This window comes from Sturnira hondurensis, unplaced genomic scaffold (assembly GCF_014824575.4).
Source record: "Sturnira hondurensis isolate 20B ecotype Veracruz unplaced genomic scaffold, ASM1482457v3 Scaffold0015509, whole genome shotgun sequence".
Classification (NCBI taxonomy): domain Eukaryota; kingdom Metazoa; phylum Chordata; class Mammalia; order Chiroptera; family Phyllostomidae; genus Sturnira; species Sturnira hondurensis.
Window position 1 is genome coordinate 7,802,606 of NW_028088140.1, and position 17,785 is coordinate 7,820,390.

The 17,785-nt window shown below is 38.8% G+C and overlaps 2 protein-coding genes across 3 annotated transcripts in view; one reads left to right on the plus strand and one right to left on the minus strand.

Moving 5' to 3' along the window:
* The window catches only part of AKAP3 (A-kinase anchoring protein 3), a 41,615-nt gene extending 32,679 nt beyond the window's left edge, over positions 1-8,936 (plus strand). For both annotated transcript variants that reach the window (XM_037064694.1, XM_037064695.1), the window contains one exon: positions 8,491-8,936. In XM_037064694.1, the coding sequence (XP_036920589.1) occupies positions 8,491-8,646 (156 nt within the window). In that variant the 3' untranslated portion in view covers positions 8,647-8,936. The remainder of the gene's footprint in view (positions 1-8,490) is intronic.
* Positions 8,937-10,250: 1,314 nt separating this feature from the next.
* DYRK4 (dual specificity tyrosine phosphorylation regulated kinase 4) overlaps positions 10,251-17,785 on the minus strand; it is a 31,107-nt gene continuing 23,572 nt past the window's right edge. Inside the window, exons 13-15 of the mRNA XM_037064627.1 lie at positions 14,581-14,710; positions 11,425-11,600; positions 10,251-10,737 (exon numbers count right to left, since the gene is read on the minus strand). Of these exons, the coding sequence (XP_036920522.1) occupies positions 10,493-10,737; positions 11,425-11,600; positions 14,581-14,710 (551 nt within the window). The 3' untranslated portion in view covers positions 10,251-10,492. The remainder of the gene's footprint in view (positions 10,738-11,424; positions 11,601-14,580; positions 14,711-17,785) is intronic.

The window sequence follows — 17,785 nt, forward strand, 5'->3', positions numbered from 1 at the left end:
GTTAAATACCTTTAGTTCTTTTTCAAATTTTCTGTTGTTTTATTGAATTGACTATTTACTATTTTAATATTATTTAAATTAGCGTATCACTTTTAAAAATTTTTATTCATTTTTAGAGAAAGGAAGGGAAGGAGAAAGAGAGGGAGAGAAATATCAGTGTGTGATTGCCTCTCACACGTCCCCCACCAGAGACCTGGCCCACAACCCAGGCCTGTGCCCTGACTGGGAATCGAACTGGCTACTCTTTGGTTCCCAGGTTGGCACTCAATCCACTGAGCCACACCAGCCAGGGCTAGCACATCATTTTAATTACTGTTATTCTCTAATATATTTTAATATCCATATGATTAGGGACTCCTTATGTCTTGATCTCAGAATTTTCTAAGCTATATTTCTCATTTTGCACCCCCAGCCTCAGCCAACCATTAACCTGATTTCTATCACAGATTTACCTTTCCAACAGTTTACACAATGGAGCCACAAAATCCATAGTGTTACATCTGGCCATTCACACTTAGCATGTTTTTTGAGGTTTATCCATGATGTAGTATGTATCAGTAGTTCATTCCTTTTTATTGCTGGATAGTGTTTCATTATGCACATACATTACATTTTGTTTGTTCATTCACCAATAAAGGACATTTGGATTGTTTCTACATTTTTGCTATCATGAATAGTGCTACTATGAACATTCACATACAAGTCTTTGTGGGCACATACATTTTCATTTCTCTTGAGCAACAAGGAGTTGAATTGCTACAGCTTATGGTAAGTATATCTTTAAAAACTGCCAAACTCTTTTCCAAAAATGTACCGTTTTACATTCCCACTGACAGTTTATATAGGCTTCAGTTTCTCCACATCCTCATCAATATTTATTATAGCTATTAAGGTGGTATTTGGTGGTGGATTTAATTTGACATACACACATTAAAATTGTCTAAGGATTTGAACATCTTATGTGCTAATTAGCCATTCATATATATTTTTTGTTGAATTGTCTATACAAATCTTTTGCCCATGTTTTGACGGTGGTGTTTTCTTGTTATAAAGTTACAAGTATTTTTTATATATTCTGGATACAGGTCCTTTACCAAAAATATGATTTGCAAATATTTTCTCTCAGTCTGTGATTTTTTTAACTTATTGAAGTCTTTTGAAGAGCAAAAGTTTTGATGATGAAATCTAGTTTATAACTGTCTGCTTTTATTGCTTGTGTTTTGATGTTATATCTTTGCATAATTCAGTGGTTCTCAATTGTAGGTAGCTTTGCCCCCAAGGGACATTTGGTATGGAGATATATGTTACTGTCAAAAATAGGAGGGGGATTGCTACTGTAGTGCTCTTGGTAGAAGCCAAGGGTGCTGCTGAACACTCTCCAATGTTGTGGACAATCCCACAACAAAGAATAATCTGGCCTAAAAGATCAGTATTGTCAGATGGAGAAACACTGACCTAACACGAAGTTATGAAAATTTTCTCTTTTTTATTTCATAATATTTGACAATTTTATCTCTAATATTTAGGCTGTGATCCATTTTGAGTTCAGGTTTATGTATGATACGAGGTAGGGGTCTAATTTATTCTTTTACAGTTGTCTCAACACCATTCGTTGGAAATAAAAATGGGTATCTGGCCCTTTTGAATTATTTTTCCCTTGATAAAAAAATAAATTGATCATGAATATTGAGGTTCAAGCCTTCTTTTGATTGCTATTTTATGGTACATCTTATTCCATAATTTTACTTTGAACTTACCTGTATCATTTGAAGTGAGGTTTTTTTAAAGTATAGTTGGGTCACATTTTTTATTAATTCTGACAATTGGTATGTTTAGACTACTTGCATTCAGTTCATTGATATATTAGAATTTAGGTCTACCATTTTAATATTAGTTCTATTTATCCTTTATCTTTCTCCTCCCTTTCTCTTTGTTGCCTTCTTTTGGATTGTTTGAACATTTTTTAGCATTCCATTTTTATCTACTGTATTTTTGACTACATCTCTTTGTGTAGATTTTTAGTGGTTTTTCTAGGGGTGACAATATCCATACTTTACTTTTCAGAGTCTATGTAGGATAAATAGTTGTCACTTAAACTGGAATGTAGACATCTTACCATTTAGGCCCCTTTACACTTCCCTCTATATTGTAGTTTTCATGTATTTAATTTACACATATTAAAAACTTTTAGGCAAATGTTATAGTTGATTTCAATCATAAAACATTGTATTTTATTTATTTTTTAATATATATTTTATTGATTATACCATTACAGTTGTTCTATTCCCCCCTTCATTCCCCTCCACCCGCACACTCCCTCCCCCACCATTCTCCCCCCCTTAGTTTATAACCACGTGTCTCAAGTTCTTTAGATTCTATATTTCCCCCACTATTCTCACCCTCCCCCCTATCCATTTTCTGCCTACCATCTATGCTATTTTCTGTGCCTTCTCCTCGCTTCTCCTCCTCCCACCCCCCAGTTTCTAACCCTCCATGTGTTCTTCATTTCTATGGTTCCACTCCTGATCTAGCTGTCCTCTTGGTTTGCTTTTGTTTTAGGTGTAGTGGTTAATAACTGTGAGTTTGCTGTCCTTTCACTGTTAATATTTTTTATCTTCTTTTTCTTATATAAGTCCCTTTAGCATTTCATACAATAAGGGCTTGGTGATGATGAACTCCTTGAACTTGACCTTATCTGAGAAGCACTTTATCTGTCCTTCCATTCTAAAAGAAAGTTTTGCTGGATAAAGTAATCTTGGCTGTAGGTCTTTGGATTTCATGACTTGGAATACTTCTTTCCAGCACCTTCTTGCCTGTAAGGTCTCTTTTGAGAAATCCGCTGACAGTCTGATGGGTACTCCTTTGTAGGTGACTGTCCCCTTATCTCTTGCTGCTTCTAGGATTCTCTCCTTCATTTTAATCTTGGCTAATGTAATTATGATGTGCCTTGGTGTGTTGCTTCTTGGGTCCAACTTCTTTGGGACTCTCTGAGCTTCCTGAATTTCCTGGAAGTCTATTTCCTTTGCCAGACTGGGCAAGTTCTCCTTTATTATTTGTTCAAATATGCTTTCCACTCGTGGCTGTTTCTTTCCCCCTTCTGGTACCCCTCTAATTCGGATGTTGGAACATTTGAAGATGTCCTGGAGGTTCCTAAGCCTCTCCTCATTTATTTGAATTCTCATTTCTTCATTCTTTTCTGGTTGGATGTTTTGTTCTTCCTTCTGGTCCATTCCATTGATTTTAGTCCCAGTTTCCTTTACATCACTATTGGTTTCCTGTGCATTTCCCTTCATTTCAATTAGTTTAGCCTTCATTTGTTCCTCTAATTTGTGACTAAAATCAACCAGTTCTGTGAGCATCCTGATGACCAGTGTTTTGAACTGTGCATCTGAGAGGCTGGCTATTTCCTGGCCGCTTAGAGTTATCAGCTCTGGGACTTTGAGTTCTTCTTGAGCCATCTTTTGTACTGTTCGTGCCTGTTACGTATCAGGATCGGAACCCTAGGTAGTCACCAGAGCAGGGCAACTCAGTTGCTCAGTCGCTCAGTCGCTGAGGGCTGACGGCGGTGGCACATTTGAGTGCAGTGGGATGAAATGCGTGGCCCCAGTAACAGTGGCAGCTGTGGCTGCAGCGGAGGGAGGTGGCAGGCGAGACTGCCATTGCTTCTCTTTGACCCCGCCGTCAGCCCTCCGACACTGGGTTCACCCGCTGGGGCCTGCGTGGTCCATCTCACTGTGCACGAATGTGCGACCACGGTCAGTCTGCCCTGCACCCTGACTGGGTCCGGGCTGCCTGCATGCCTGTGTCAGGGGATCTTTCCTGCCCAACCCTGCTGGCTCCGCCCCAATCTGTTGCTGGCTCCGCCCCTCTTACCCTTCCGGTTGAAAGGTTGGTTGTTGTCAGACTTCTGTATAATTCAATTTTCTGTTCTTTGGCTGTGTCTTTGTTCTCCAAACCTTCGTTGTATTCAAACTTGGCTGTGGGAGAAGGCACAGTGTTTCCACCTATGCCTCCATCTTGGCGGGTCAATCAAAACATTTTAAAGAACTGAGAATAGTTTATTATTTATACTGAGATTTTTACTATTTCTATTGTTCTTCATTTATTCCTGATGTTCCCAGTTTCCTTTTGATAGCACCCTTTTGTCTTAAGAACTAGAACACATTTTCTGATCATGAATTCTCCTAGTTTTCTTTAATCTGAAATTTTCTTTATTTTGCCTTTATTGCTGAAGTATATTTTTACTAGATATAGAATTGTGCTTTGATAGTTTTTTTCATTTAGTGCTTTTAAAATGTTGTGCTATATCCTTTTGGCTTCTGTGATTCCTGATGAGAAATCTCTTGTCACTCAATTTATTGTTTCCAAATAATGTGCCATTTCTATATGGCTGCTTTTGATTTTTCTTTTTCTTTAATTTTAACCAATTTGATTACAGCAAGTCTTAAAGCGAATTTCTTTTTTTCCTTTTTATTGAATTTATTGAGCTGACAGTCTCACCCATAAGTGGTACCTAATCAACAAAATAAACAAGCGAGCAAAATATAACCAGAGACATTGAAATCAAAGTGAATTTCTTTGGGTTTATCTTATTTTAGGTTCACTGAGCTTCTTGTGGCAAATTAGGGAAGCTTTCATTTATTACTTCTTCAACTATTTTTTCTGTACCACCCTTTTCCTCCTCTCCTTCTAGGATTCTAATGACATAAATATAAAACATTTTAATATTGTCATACAGACCCTGAAGTCTATTTATTTTTTTAATCATTTTTAAATAAGTTTAATCAATCCTATATTGTTTAATGTGGCTAATTTCTGTTGTTCTGTCTTCAGATTTATTGATGTTTCTCTTTATTTGCCCATTGAATAAGTTTTCGTTTTGGATTTTTTCTACAATTTTCCTTTGGTTCTTTTTTATAGATTCTTTTATCAAGACTTTCTGTGTTTCCATTTGTGTCAACAGTATTTGCATATACTTTGGTTTCTCACATGGAAATTTTCCCTTCTGAAAGAGTTCCTGCTATTTGGCCTGTATATTTGCTCTTTGACTTTTTTTAAAAGTTATTTATCTTTAGAGGGGAAGGGAAGGAGAGGGAGAGAAACATCATCAATGTATGGTTGCCTTTCATGCATCCCCTGCTAGGAGTTGGCCTGCAGGGAAGCACAGCCTGCAACCCAGGCATGTGCCCTGACTGGGAATCGAACCAAAGTCCTCTGGTTTGCAGGCCTGCGCTCAATCCACTGAGCTATACCAGCCAGGGCTGCTCTTTGACTTTTTGTCATAGAATCAGGTGCATAATGCACAAAATAAAACTTGGGTTACTTTAGTTTGTTGCTGCTAAGATTCCAGACGAACGGCAATTCACTATGTTCGTATCAGAGTGGTTGCTCTGCATACATTTTCTCATTTTATACTTGATAAGAACTAAACATCAGGTTCAGAGACCTGGATATGACTTTTGCCTCTGCTAATTCTAGCACTCTATCGCAAGTCTCTTCACCTCTTTGGGAAACATTTTTGTGAGGGTTGAATGGATCTTTGAGCTGCATTCCTGCTCTAACATTCCAGGGGTCTCTGGTCCGTGGAGCAAGGGACAGCATCCACCTTTGTCCTTTGACATATTTCTCTGCTGCCCTTGTTGAACTTGGGACAATGATGGGGACTGATATTAAAGTGAACTTAAGAACAGTAGAATTCTTAGAAAGCAAGAACACCATTGACCAAACAGCCACAGGAAGGAGGAAGATTTTACTCTTAGTAGGAAATCATATTTTCCATATCATCAACGGCTGGATTTTAACCTCTCTTCTCTTTTTATTTTTTTATTTAATTATTATTCAAGTACAGCTTTCTGTCTTTTACTCCCAGCCCAGCCCACTCCCCCAGTGCTCCCCACCTCCCTCCCATTTCCAGTCCCCCTAGTTGTTGTCCATGTGTCCTTTATACTAGTTCCTGTAAATTCTTCCCCTTTTCCCCCTGAAATTCCCTCTCCTCTCCCCTCTGGTTGCTGTCCCCCTGTTCTCTATTTCAATGTCTTTGTTTTTATATTGCTTGCTTGTTTATTTTGTTGTTTAGCTTCCTGTTAAAGGTGAGATCATATGGTATTTGTCTTTCAACACCTGGCTTATCTCACTCAGCATAATGCTTTCCAGTTCCATCCATGCTGTTGCAAAGGGTAAGAGCTCCTTCTTTCCTTCTGCTGCATAGAATTTCATTGTGTATATGTACCATAATTTTTTGATCCATTCATTTACTGACGGGCACCTGGGTTTCTGCTTGGCAATTGTAAATTGTGCTGCTATGAATATTGGGGTGCCTATGTTCTTTGGGATTGTTGTTTCAGGGTTCTTAGGATGTAATCCCAGCAGTGGAATTGCTGGATCAAAAGGCAGGTCCATTTTTAGTTTTCTGGGAAAATTTCACACTGTTTTCCATAATGGTTGTACCAGTCTGCAATCCCACCAACAGTGAACTAGGGTCCCCTTTTCCTCACAACCTCTCCAACATTTGTTGTTTGCTGCTTTGTTTATGATAGCCATTCTGACCAGTGTAAATTGGTGTCTCATTGTGGTTTTAATTTGCATCTGATAGCTAGCGATATTGAGCATCTTTTCGTGTGTCTTTGGATCCTCTATATGTCCTCCCAGGAGAAGTGTCTGTTCAAGTCCTTTGCCCATTTTTTAATTGAGTTAGTTGTCTTCTTAGAGTGGAGTCATATAAGTTCTTTGTATATTTTGGAGATTAAACCTTTGTCTTGGGTATCATTGGCAAATATGTCTTCCCATACAGTTGGTTGTCTTTTTATTTTAATGCTATTTTTTTTAGCCACACAGAACCTTTTTATTTTAATGAGATCCCATTTGTTTATTCTTTCATGTCCCTTGCTCTAGGGGACATATAATTTAAAATGTTGCTGTGTGAAATATCTGAGATTTTCCTGCCAATGTTCTCCTCTAGGACTTTAATGGTGTCATGGCTTATATTTAAGTCTTTTATCCACCTTGAATTTATTTTGGTGTATGGTGTAAGTTGGTGCTTGAATTTCATTTTGTTTTTGCACATAGCTGTCCAGTTCTCCCAACACCATTTGTTGAAGAGGCTATTTTTAGTCCATTTTATGTTGCTGCCCCCTTTGTCAAATATTTAATGACCATAGAGACTTGGGTTTATTTCTGGGCTCTCTGTTCTGTTCCATTGGTCTATGTGCCTGTTTTTATGCCAGTACCAGGCTATTTTGATTACCGTGGCCTTGTAATACAGTTTGGTATCAGTTACTGTGATGCCTCCTGCTTTGCTCCTCTTTTTCAAAATTGCAGCTGCTATTTGGGGTCGTTTATGCTTCCATATAAATTTTTGAAGTGTTTGTTCTATGTCTGTGAAATATGCCATTGGTACTTTATAGGTATTGCATTGAATTTATAAATTGCTTTGGGTAGTATGGACATTTTGACGATGTTAAGTCTTCCAGTCCATGAACATGGTATATGTTTCCATTTATTTGTGTCTTCCTTGATTTCTTTCTTCAGTGTTGTGTAGTTTTCTGCATACAGGTCTTTTAAGTCCTTGGTTAGGTTTATTCCTAGGTATTTTCTTTTTCTTTTTGCTATATCAAATGTGTTTTTTTTTATTTCTGCTTCTGCTGATTCATTGTTAGTATATAAAAATGCCTTTGATCCTGGACTTTGTAACCTGCTGTTTTGCCAAATTCATTTATTAGCTCGAGCAGTTTTTTGGTAGAGTTTATAGGATTTTCCATGTACACTATCATGTCATCTGCAAACAATGACAGTTTTGTTTCCTCCTTTCCAAATTAGATGCCCTTTATTTCCTTTTCTTGTCTGATCACTGTGGCTAAAACTTCCAATACTATATTGAATAGAAGTGGTGAAAGTAGACAACCTTGTCTTGTTCCTGATCTTAGTGGAAAAGCTTTTAGTTTTTGCCCATTGAGTATGATGTTGGCTGTAGGTCTCTCATATATGGCCTTTATTATATTGATGAATGCTCCCTCTATTCCCACTTTGCTGAGTGTTTTTATCATAAATGGGTGTCGTACTTTATCAAAACTTTTTTGAGTCTATTGATATGATCATGTGATTTTTGTCTTTGCTTTTGTTTATATGATGTATTACATTTACTGATTTGCGAATATTGAACCATCCTTGCATCCCTGGGATGAATCCCACTTGATCATGGTGTCTGATCTTTTAAATGTATTGTTGGATGTGATTTGCTAATATTTTGTCGAGGATTTTAGCGTCTGTTAACATCTTTTCTTTTACTTAAGGGTGATATAACCAAATTTCTTCTGCCAAGCAGGCCAACAGACTTTACAATTAAGGAAGTCTTCTCAACATTTAATTATAGAGTCTGTTTTACTGAAGTTTTCCAAAGTCTACCTGACCTCTTTGTTCTAGCCTTGGCAGCACCTTACTGGCCTGCTATGAGATGTTCTGCCCCTCCACTACTACTTTCTTTCCTTTCCACAGCTACTTCAGCTCTCAGCTGCCGCGGTGGAAAAAGGACGCAGCGTAGGTGAAGTTCTACAGTCAGTGCTGCGCTATGAGAAGGAACGACAGCTGGATGAGGCAGTGGGGAATGTCACACGGCTGCAGCTGCTGGACTGGTTGATGGAGAACTTGTGATGGGCGCCCACCCACTGCTTTCCCCTCTCCCAGCAGTAGGCTCAGCCCTTTTCCCTCCCCTTCTTTCTCACTTCCACAGCTCCTCTCTCTATATCCTCACAGAGCCCTAACATTATCTTCATCCCACTCACATGAAAGACATGTCATCTTATGCTAGTCACTGGATTTTGCAGATTTTCCTGTCCATGCGAGCAAGGACATAAAATAAAAAAATTACAATTAAAGTGCTCCAAGTGTATGGTTTCCTTGGGATCCAATAGAGCAATAAGGTAAAGGAATTTCAGGAATGAAAAAATGATCAGATGGATAGCAGGAGAAAAATAATGCTGGACTGAGAGGTCCTTAGACCTGTGTCACAACTTGCAGCCCCCTGCCTTCAAGTGTTCCCTAAAAATAAGAAGCCATAATTTATCAACTCATTCAGCCTTTTACAACCATGCAAATTGGGAAATATTTTCTGATATTCAACCCAAATCATTCTGACTATGGTGTCAAGGATTTGGCTTCAAGAACAAAACAACTGTCCACCTCAACTTTATCCATGGTTGAAGATAGCTGATGTCAAGAGATCTTGAAGACTTGAATTTTATTTCCAGTTACATACCTTTCTGTTTATAGGACATGGGACAAGTTACCTGTTATGATACTGCTGTGACTTAATGTCCATATCACCCCATTTAAGAAACATTTTCTGTTCTTATTCTGACCTTTCTGTGGAATTTTATATTCTTGATCCTTCCTTCCGTAAACTTTCTAGTTTCTAACATCCTATTTTTCTGTCTCTTTGGGACTCTACTAAACTTTATCAACCCTTATATATTTATCTTTTCTAGGACTTTCTATGACCCTCTGCTATTCTCACTCTGTATTATCTTCCCTGGGTGATTTCATCCAAACCCATAGCTTCAATTATCTGATGTCTTTCTTCATAGAATATTACAAAATGAATAAAATGGTGTTATAATCTTTAGTTTCTTGTAAAATTTTATCTGCACTATAATTACAACCCTACAGAGATTATTTATTTGTTAAATAAGGACTAGAAAGGCAAAATAAATGAACTTACTTAGACTTTGGAAGTGATGGATGAACAAACACCTTCTGCTACTGTGATCCTAGAGAAGCATCAGATGGGGTGCTACCACCACCACAACCTTCTTGATGTGACCTTGTGACCCAGACTGGCCAATCAGAGGACCCCAAGGTCTCAGACATAGTGATTGGTTTATGTTCAATCATTTCTAAGATGTCCTTGCCCCCAAGGAAGACTGCATATTTTGACTGGATGATAGTAGTCATCTAACTTCTGAGCAGAGCTTGTCTTCAGAAAGAAGTTAAGCATAAAAAGAAGTAAAGCTAAGACGGAGAGGGAGCCTGAGCCCTGTGACCTTGTTTGAATCCCTAGATCCTGCTGTGCCTGAAGTTACACTTACCCTTTCTGATTCCCCAATTACATAAACTGATAAATGCCCTTTGTTGTTCAAACTCTTTTGAACTTATCTTCTGTAATTATCAAATAAGAATTCTACTTTGGGTAAAAATAAAAATTAGAGTTCTATTGGTGATTATATACTGAGTGTTTAATGCTCCCCATCCGCCCGATATATGCACACATTGTTTTATCTTGTTGAGGGCATGAGGAGGGAATGTAAGATGCAAGGACATCCTCTTCCATCTATATCAGAAACCATGCCAACTGGCCATGTGACTAGAGTTGTGATTTTGTTGTTGATTTTTAAACAAACCTTTATGCATTAAAAACAACAATCTGAAGTATTGTACAATATAAGCGTGGTCTCTAATACAAATCATTGGTGAAAAGGAATAGGACACACCTCAGCAGAGGTCATACAATAGATGGTAAGATGCTTGTGTTCTTGGGGGAGGAGTTTTTGCTTTGTTGCTCTGTGGAGGTCTTGGACTCCTCTGGCCTGACAATTGCCTCTGGTTTACTGAACACTCCCGCTATATGAGGCAGTTGGACAAGCTCAGCTGTGTGCTGTAGCGTGCCCTGCTGATCACCTGAATTCTGAGCCTTAGTGGTGCCATCTTTTATTTTGTCTCTAGTCTCTTCTTTGATAATCACATCTGCTGGAGGAGAGAGAAGACAAAGAACAAGTTGTTCAAATGTGAATTAAATTCTAACTGTCTATTAACCATCCATTAGCAGAGGAATCCTGGTTGTAATGATATAAAAGCAATTCATTTATAAAGCACATTCTGCATGCCAGGCATTATTCTAAGCACTTCACATTTACTAATTCACTTGATACTTTCTCCACAGCTGTAGAAAATAGGCATTATTCTCATTCTCATAAATGGAGAAACTGAGATACAGAGAGGTAAGTAAGTTGACCAAGTGTCTATACCTGGTAAATAATAAGGCCTGAATTTAATTCCAGGTAACCTGACTCCAATGACCTTGTACATAACCAGTAGGAGATTTGCATATAAAAGATATTTGACTAATGCCATAATCTGATAAAAATTCAAAAGGTAATTATAGGGGTGCAGAAAAGGACACTGAAAAGGAAAGCAGGAGAAAGGGAATTGAAGGTAGTAAGATGAAAAATGAAAAATCCTAATAACAAGGGGAAAAAAAGCTAAAACCAAGTTTTCTGAAAGAACAGTCCCAAAAGTAAGAAAGGCAGGCCAGTAGTGATATAGCGAGAATAATTTTCTATCCAAGGTTGAGTTCAGAGAAACTGACACGCAGTCCTCCACAGATGCCAGACCTCATGACTGTGGGAAGAGAACTGGCTATTTGAAGGGCTGTACCTTTTTTGCCCAAATGGTGATGCCTTTGAACCTTTTCCTTTCTTGCCTCAGAAGGAAAATAGATATCGAATTTCCTCAGGGTTTGGGGCCGGGGCCATGGTTTGAGGTTCCGAGCATCATGAATCCAAGCATGCTTGAGGGCCTGGTCAGGGGTCATGCGAAGAGAAGGTTCCCATCTACATACCAACAAAGCCCAGCACAGGTTATTGTTTTATTTTTTAATACTAAAACATTTTCAAAGACTCCAATAAAAACCTAAATAAGATATAAATGATTAATTTTTAAAGAACTTGTTTAAGCTATGTTATACCTCAAAGATTATAGAATGAAATTATGACATAATTTTAAAGTACCTGGAAACAATTTTTGGAAATAATCTTTTTTAGTAAATTTATGTGACAAGCCAAGGAATGTAATAAATCTCGAGTCTTCTAGAGTTCTATAAATTTCCTTATAAGAAATATTATAGGCCCTGGCTGGTGTAGCTCAATGGATTGAGCACAGGCCTGCGAATCAAAGGATCGCGGTTCAATTCCCAGTCAGGGCACATGCTTGGGTTGTAGGCCAGTTCCCAGCAGGAGACCCATGAGAGGCAACCATACATTGATATTTCTCTAATTCTCTCCTTCCCTTCCCCTCTAAAGATAAATACATTTTTTTAAAAAGAAATATTATAGAGAACAGGCTGACAGTGACCAGAGGGGAGAGGGGAGGGAATTTCAGGGGAAATAAGGGAGGGATTTAGAGGAACCTATATAAAGGATACATGGACAACAACTGAGAAGGGGGGAAATGGGAGGGAGGGGGGAGGATGGGGGGTGGGATGGGATGGGAGTAATAGACAGAAAACTGTACTTGAAAAATAATTAAATAAAAAAATTGGAAAAAAAAAGAAATATTATAGAAAATCTTAACCAATGGGATTTTGGATTTGTTAACTAAGAAGATCGAAATAAAATGATGCTTAATTGCAATTCCCAAGCTACAGAATTTGGACCTATAGCTATATCAGAAAGGATATTACAGAATGCTACAGTATTAAGTTTATAAGGGGACTTGGATATAATTCAGCCAAAACTGTAATGCAGTAACAAAATACATTTGACAGAAACCTTAACATAGAATCATCCTGTCATTCTTGAATAATTTTAGTAGCAAGACACTAACTCACAGAACCACAATTTTTAAAAATGCCAATTCTTTAAAAGTATTTCATTTTCATTAAGCCAAAATTCACTTCCTAGGAACTTTAACCCTAGTAACTTTGACTCGACTCTTACTAGTGTTATATATTATGCTACCCATCAGCATTATACATACTGAGACAACTAATCTGCCTTTTATGTTATAATCCTACAAGTATCTGAAAACATTACTTAACTATTGGTCACATGATGTAGTTGCCATCTTCCTAGATAGGAAATCCAAGCTGGTGACATCCAGCTAACTGGTGACATCATGTTTAGAACAACTTCTAACTGCAGGTAGGTGGCATTATATGCTAGACTCATCAAGGTCATAAACAACTCAAGTTCCCAGTTCTTTGTCAAATGAACTGCTGTTAAGCTATATCTGCCCTCTCTTGAACTTCCAGAATTACTCTATAAAACCTATGGCAGTACTTTACATTCACCCCTGTTACATTTGACTCAAAACTTCTGGTCTCTCATTCTAAAATTTGCTAATTAGCAGAATATGGAATGATAAAGTGGCAGGCCCCATGTCTTGACTGCTTCTCGAAGGCTGTGAACAACCAGCTCTTTGCACTAAAAAAGAAAATAATGTCTTTCTTGGCTCTGAGCTGTGTTCTGAATGGTTGGGATTTCTGGATAACTCACCTCTGTCTCAGTAATGAGTTTCTGTCATTCATTAAGGCTCATTAATTCTATAGAGACTGGGAGTGGGAATAATAAGGGTACAGAATCCTTCTCTATCTGCATTTCTCAGATGAGTAGCTTGACCTTCCAGATGGGAAAACTTTCAGCAGTACCTGATGTTTATCCTGTGAGCTGGAACCTAAACTCTGGAGTGCACAAATGCCAGAAGAGTGTTTTACTAAAACTACCCCCCTGGAAGAATGACAGAACATAAAAATATGTTCTTTCTACAAATGCTAAATAATGATAGGACTGACATCACTGGAAGGGACCTTAGGAATACCCCACTTTATACAAAAAAGAAACCAAGGTCCAAAGAGAGACACTGAATTGCCAAATATCACACAGCTCATGTATTCACCACTCCGTGCAGACAGACTAGCAGACCTCTTTTTAAAATGACAACCACTTACATTTTCCAAACTCTTCCTAACTAGGGACTGTACTAGGTGGGTGTTTTAAGTGTGTTCTTTTCTTTTTCTCTGTGATGACTGAAATAGAGTACCTAATTTCTAAGATTCAAAATATGCAGGTGGATTTTAAAAAGCTGTACATAATAAATGGTTTATAGCTCACCAACTCCCTTCCTTAAAGGATTTAGGCTCTAAACTCCACTGGCATGGGGAGAGGCCCTGAAACTGTACACTAGGTGTGTGTGCAGTTGCAGCTGCTTCAGTTCACCAAGTAGAAGACATTTAGAATTGCCTACAACTTTGCTGCCAGGCAGTCTGAAGCCAAGAAGAAGGCAAGTTCTACACACACTATAATCCAGGGCAGTCACTTAACCTCCTTGAGCCTCAGTCTTCATATCTAAAACAGAGTAAGTCATCTGCCCTGACAATCACACAGGATGTGAGAAGAATCTGATGAGGCAACAGGTGGGGGAGCCTATTATAGGCTCTAAAGTTCTATGGTCAGCATTTATTATTGTTTTCATAATACTCTTCCGGCCCCAGACTTTCACCAGCAAACATGTAGGAAAGTACAGTATTTAAAATGAAAAGCAGAGCTTTGGCTGGTGTGGCTCAGTGGATTGAGCACTGGCCTGCCAAGTGAAAGATCACCAGTTTGAAAACCAGTCAGGGCACATGCCTGGGTTGCAGGCCAGTTCCCCAGTTGGGGGCAAGCAAGAGGCAACAGATTAATTCAATGTTTCTTTCCTCCCTTTCCCTTTCTCTAAAAGTAAATAAATAAAATATTTGTTTCAAAAATAATACTTTAAACTATAAAAATAATAATAAAAGGAAAATCAGAGGCAAATATACCCCAATAAACTCACACCAAACACCTTCTAAGAAAGTCCAGGAAGCCGGAGTCATAGGTTTTCAGCACCATCGTGAGATCCTTGGAATCCGGGTATCTTTTTTTCCCCCTATTGTTGGTTATATTTTTAGGAAAACCTTTGGAATCTTTAGAGATACAACATTCTGTGTTTAGTTCCAGGTGTAAATATTCATTGGTCACATTACAGCTGTTCACTCATCTGTGCTGCATCTCAGGGCGGTCTTTGCAACTCTCTCACTCGTGGCACTGCACCACCCCCCATCCAAACACACCTGCAGTCTCAGTTGGTTTGAAATAACCACATGTACATAATCCAATGAATGCAGTTACCTTTTACAGACAATTTCCCCTACTATTTGGTATGTTCTTAGCCTCCTTCCTACCACTTCCTCCTCAAATCAGTCAGATGGCTTAAATGGTTTAAGGTAAAATGATAATGATTAGTAATAATGACTCTAACATGACAAAAACATTCAGCTCTGAACAAAAAGAATATTGTCCATTCTCAGAGTACCAATGCCCCACTAATCCAATAAAGTGAGAATTTAGGACATCAAGAGGTATAATAAGAAAGTCATTGTAGGAGAATGATTTACTTCCAGAGCCCATTTACAAACCACAAATTATTCTCATTATTTCTTTATAGTCAGATCAAAATTTTATCCATAATGGGACATCAAACTTGATTGGTCCCAAAGACACAGCTTGAAGTGACTTTCTTCAGTCATTTTTACCAGCTATAGCCCTCAACAAATGTAAAATTGGTCATGCTTGATAAGAAGCCCTGAAGATAGCTCCAAAGGCTTCCCAAGGATGTTGTGTGCAGTGCTGTGAAGGTAAGGCCATGCATTTGGACACCTAGATTTCCGTGTATATATTCAAGACAGTTGACCACTTACACTTACATCTTGGAAATCTGAATGTAAATGGGTAGATATGTACACGCGCGCACACACACACACACACACACACACACATGATTTATACATTAAACTGAATTCTCTCAAAAACTCAGTGGGATTCATGTAATAGACCTTCTGGTAGGTGCAGAAGTGCTTCCATTATTTTTGTCATCAATGCCATTTTCAGGGCTTTCAAAAGAACATCTGCTCTAACTGAGTTTCTGCTGGAGACTGTGAAGGTGCATATGTGTGTGTGTATATATAGACATATGTATCTGTATCTATGTATTTATATGGATAAGGGTTAGAAGCATAGCAGAGGTATAGGTCCTGTGAATTCATGCACATCCCCATTTCCCCTTTTGACTGACACCAGTGGCCCCACCCCTACCTTATATGTTGATCTTTTTACAAATGACCAAAGGAGAACCAGGCTCACAGGTTCATAAGGGACATAGCTCCTAAAATCATTGATTTACTTGTACAAGTCTTCTCGCCCCTCTAATGTTTTCCGACTATTCCCTCCATCTCCTTTGTGCTGCTTGAAGCGCCTAGGTATCATTTAAGGCAACACCACTTTACTTCTAATTACTCATAGTGGTATTTATGAGGAGTGCCTTGGAGTTGAGCTGTTGGCAACCCAGACCTGAAGAAGGGAGCCAATAACTGAAGTGGACACAGTGTGTCCCAAACTTACATTATCACAAGAAGCACAGAGAGCTGTTGTTAAAAATATAGACTGCTGAGTCCCATCTCAAACCTACTATATCACATGTTATACAGGAGGACTGTAGGAATTAACATATTGCCAAGTACCCAAGTGATTCTTATAATCAGATAAAGTTTGGGAAACACTGAAGAGGATGCAGGAAGTGAAGATCTGTAGGTATTGCTACCAAGACCACATCATCACTCTAAAGCCTAATGCTGATGGTAAAAATTGGATACCCTATAAAATGGGTATCCATATGTCTTTGGTACCCTCTCATGAAGATGCCCTATATTCCTTTCCTTTCCATCTCCACCCACATACTATCTCCTGAGTTTAGTGTTTAAGCTCAAAATGTGGTTCTTCCCACAATGTCTTTGTCTAATATGGGGAGAACACTTACATATATCTCTACTTTTCTTGCACTAAATTCTTTGAAATCCAAAAGACCAGTTTGGGGTCAAAAGATCAGTTCCATTGCCCCATGAGTAAGTTATAGCAGCCAGTTAGCCAGATCCCCTGCCCGCCATCAGGCTGCTCTGGAAGAAGAGTTAGTTCATTTGTGGGCACCATGAGAAGACTACCAGGACACTGACCCTCATCAGAGGCAAGGTCTTTAAAGCTCCAGCCATGAGTACAAACAAGGTGATATTTACAAGACATAACCACTGGAATGGCAATGTTATGACTAATCAGGGTGGATGACAGTCTTGGCAGTGAAGTAGGATCATGGAGGATCCTTGCCAGGTACTTGCCAGTCCTTAAACTTAGTTTCTAAATCATAGGGAGTCCAAGGAGGCCTAGCAATGGGGTCCGGCAGCCTGTGGCTGAGGCAGGGACTCAAGGCTGTGGCATTTTGTCACATGGTACATAAATGGTGTACATTTTAACCCTCATGTGGCAGAACCAGTGCATATTGGCTGACCACCAACATGACTGAAGCTCCTTGACTAGGAGGATCCCCCATGAGGGTGTTTTTGAGTCTCCTATAAATTGGGCAAGTTTGGAGAGAAATTAAGTGACTTGTCTTACATTTTCAGGCCACTCTGGGGTAAAACATAAGGAGCAGTATGGTTAGAAATGACTGGGATTCCACAGCCAGTATGAGCCTGTGAACTAACCAAACAAAAATGGCTGATCAGAAATGCCATTTGGATATCTGTGGAGTTCCCTTTCCCTCATGTCTGGCTTTGTTCCACTTGCCTGACCTTTGGGCCACTATGACTTTTTTTCTACTTTAGCTTCTTGTGGTTCTTCAAAGAGATTTTAAATATGGGACTGACTTCATCTTTCTGGTACATAGTGCACTGGAAGCATCCCTGTCTAAGTTAGACCTCATTGATCCAGCTGTTCATCTTATACAATGCCACTTAACTAGAAAGACAGAGGATAATAAAAGCCAGAGCCTGGGAACTGTGATGAGGGGCAGCATGGGACTGTGGATGAGGCTCATCCCCACAGTCACTAGACAGATGTCCCATACATAATCAGCAAGCCATAATATACCCATAGCAACTGTTCTGCCAGCCCTTGTTTTATCTGTCTTATTCCAAAATTCCAATGAACCCAGGATGGTAAGGTTCTGGAGG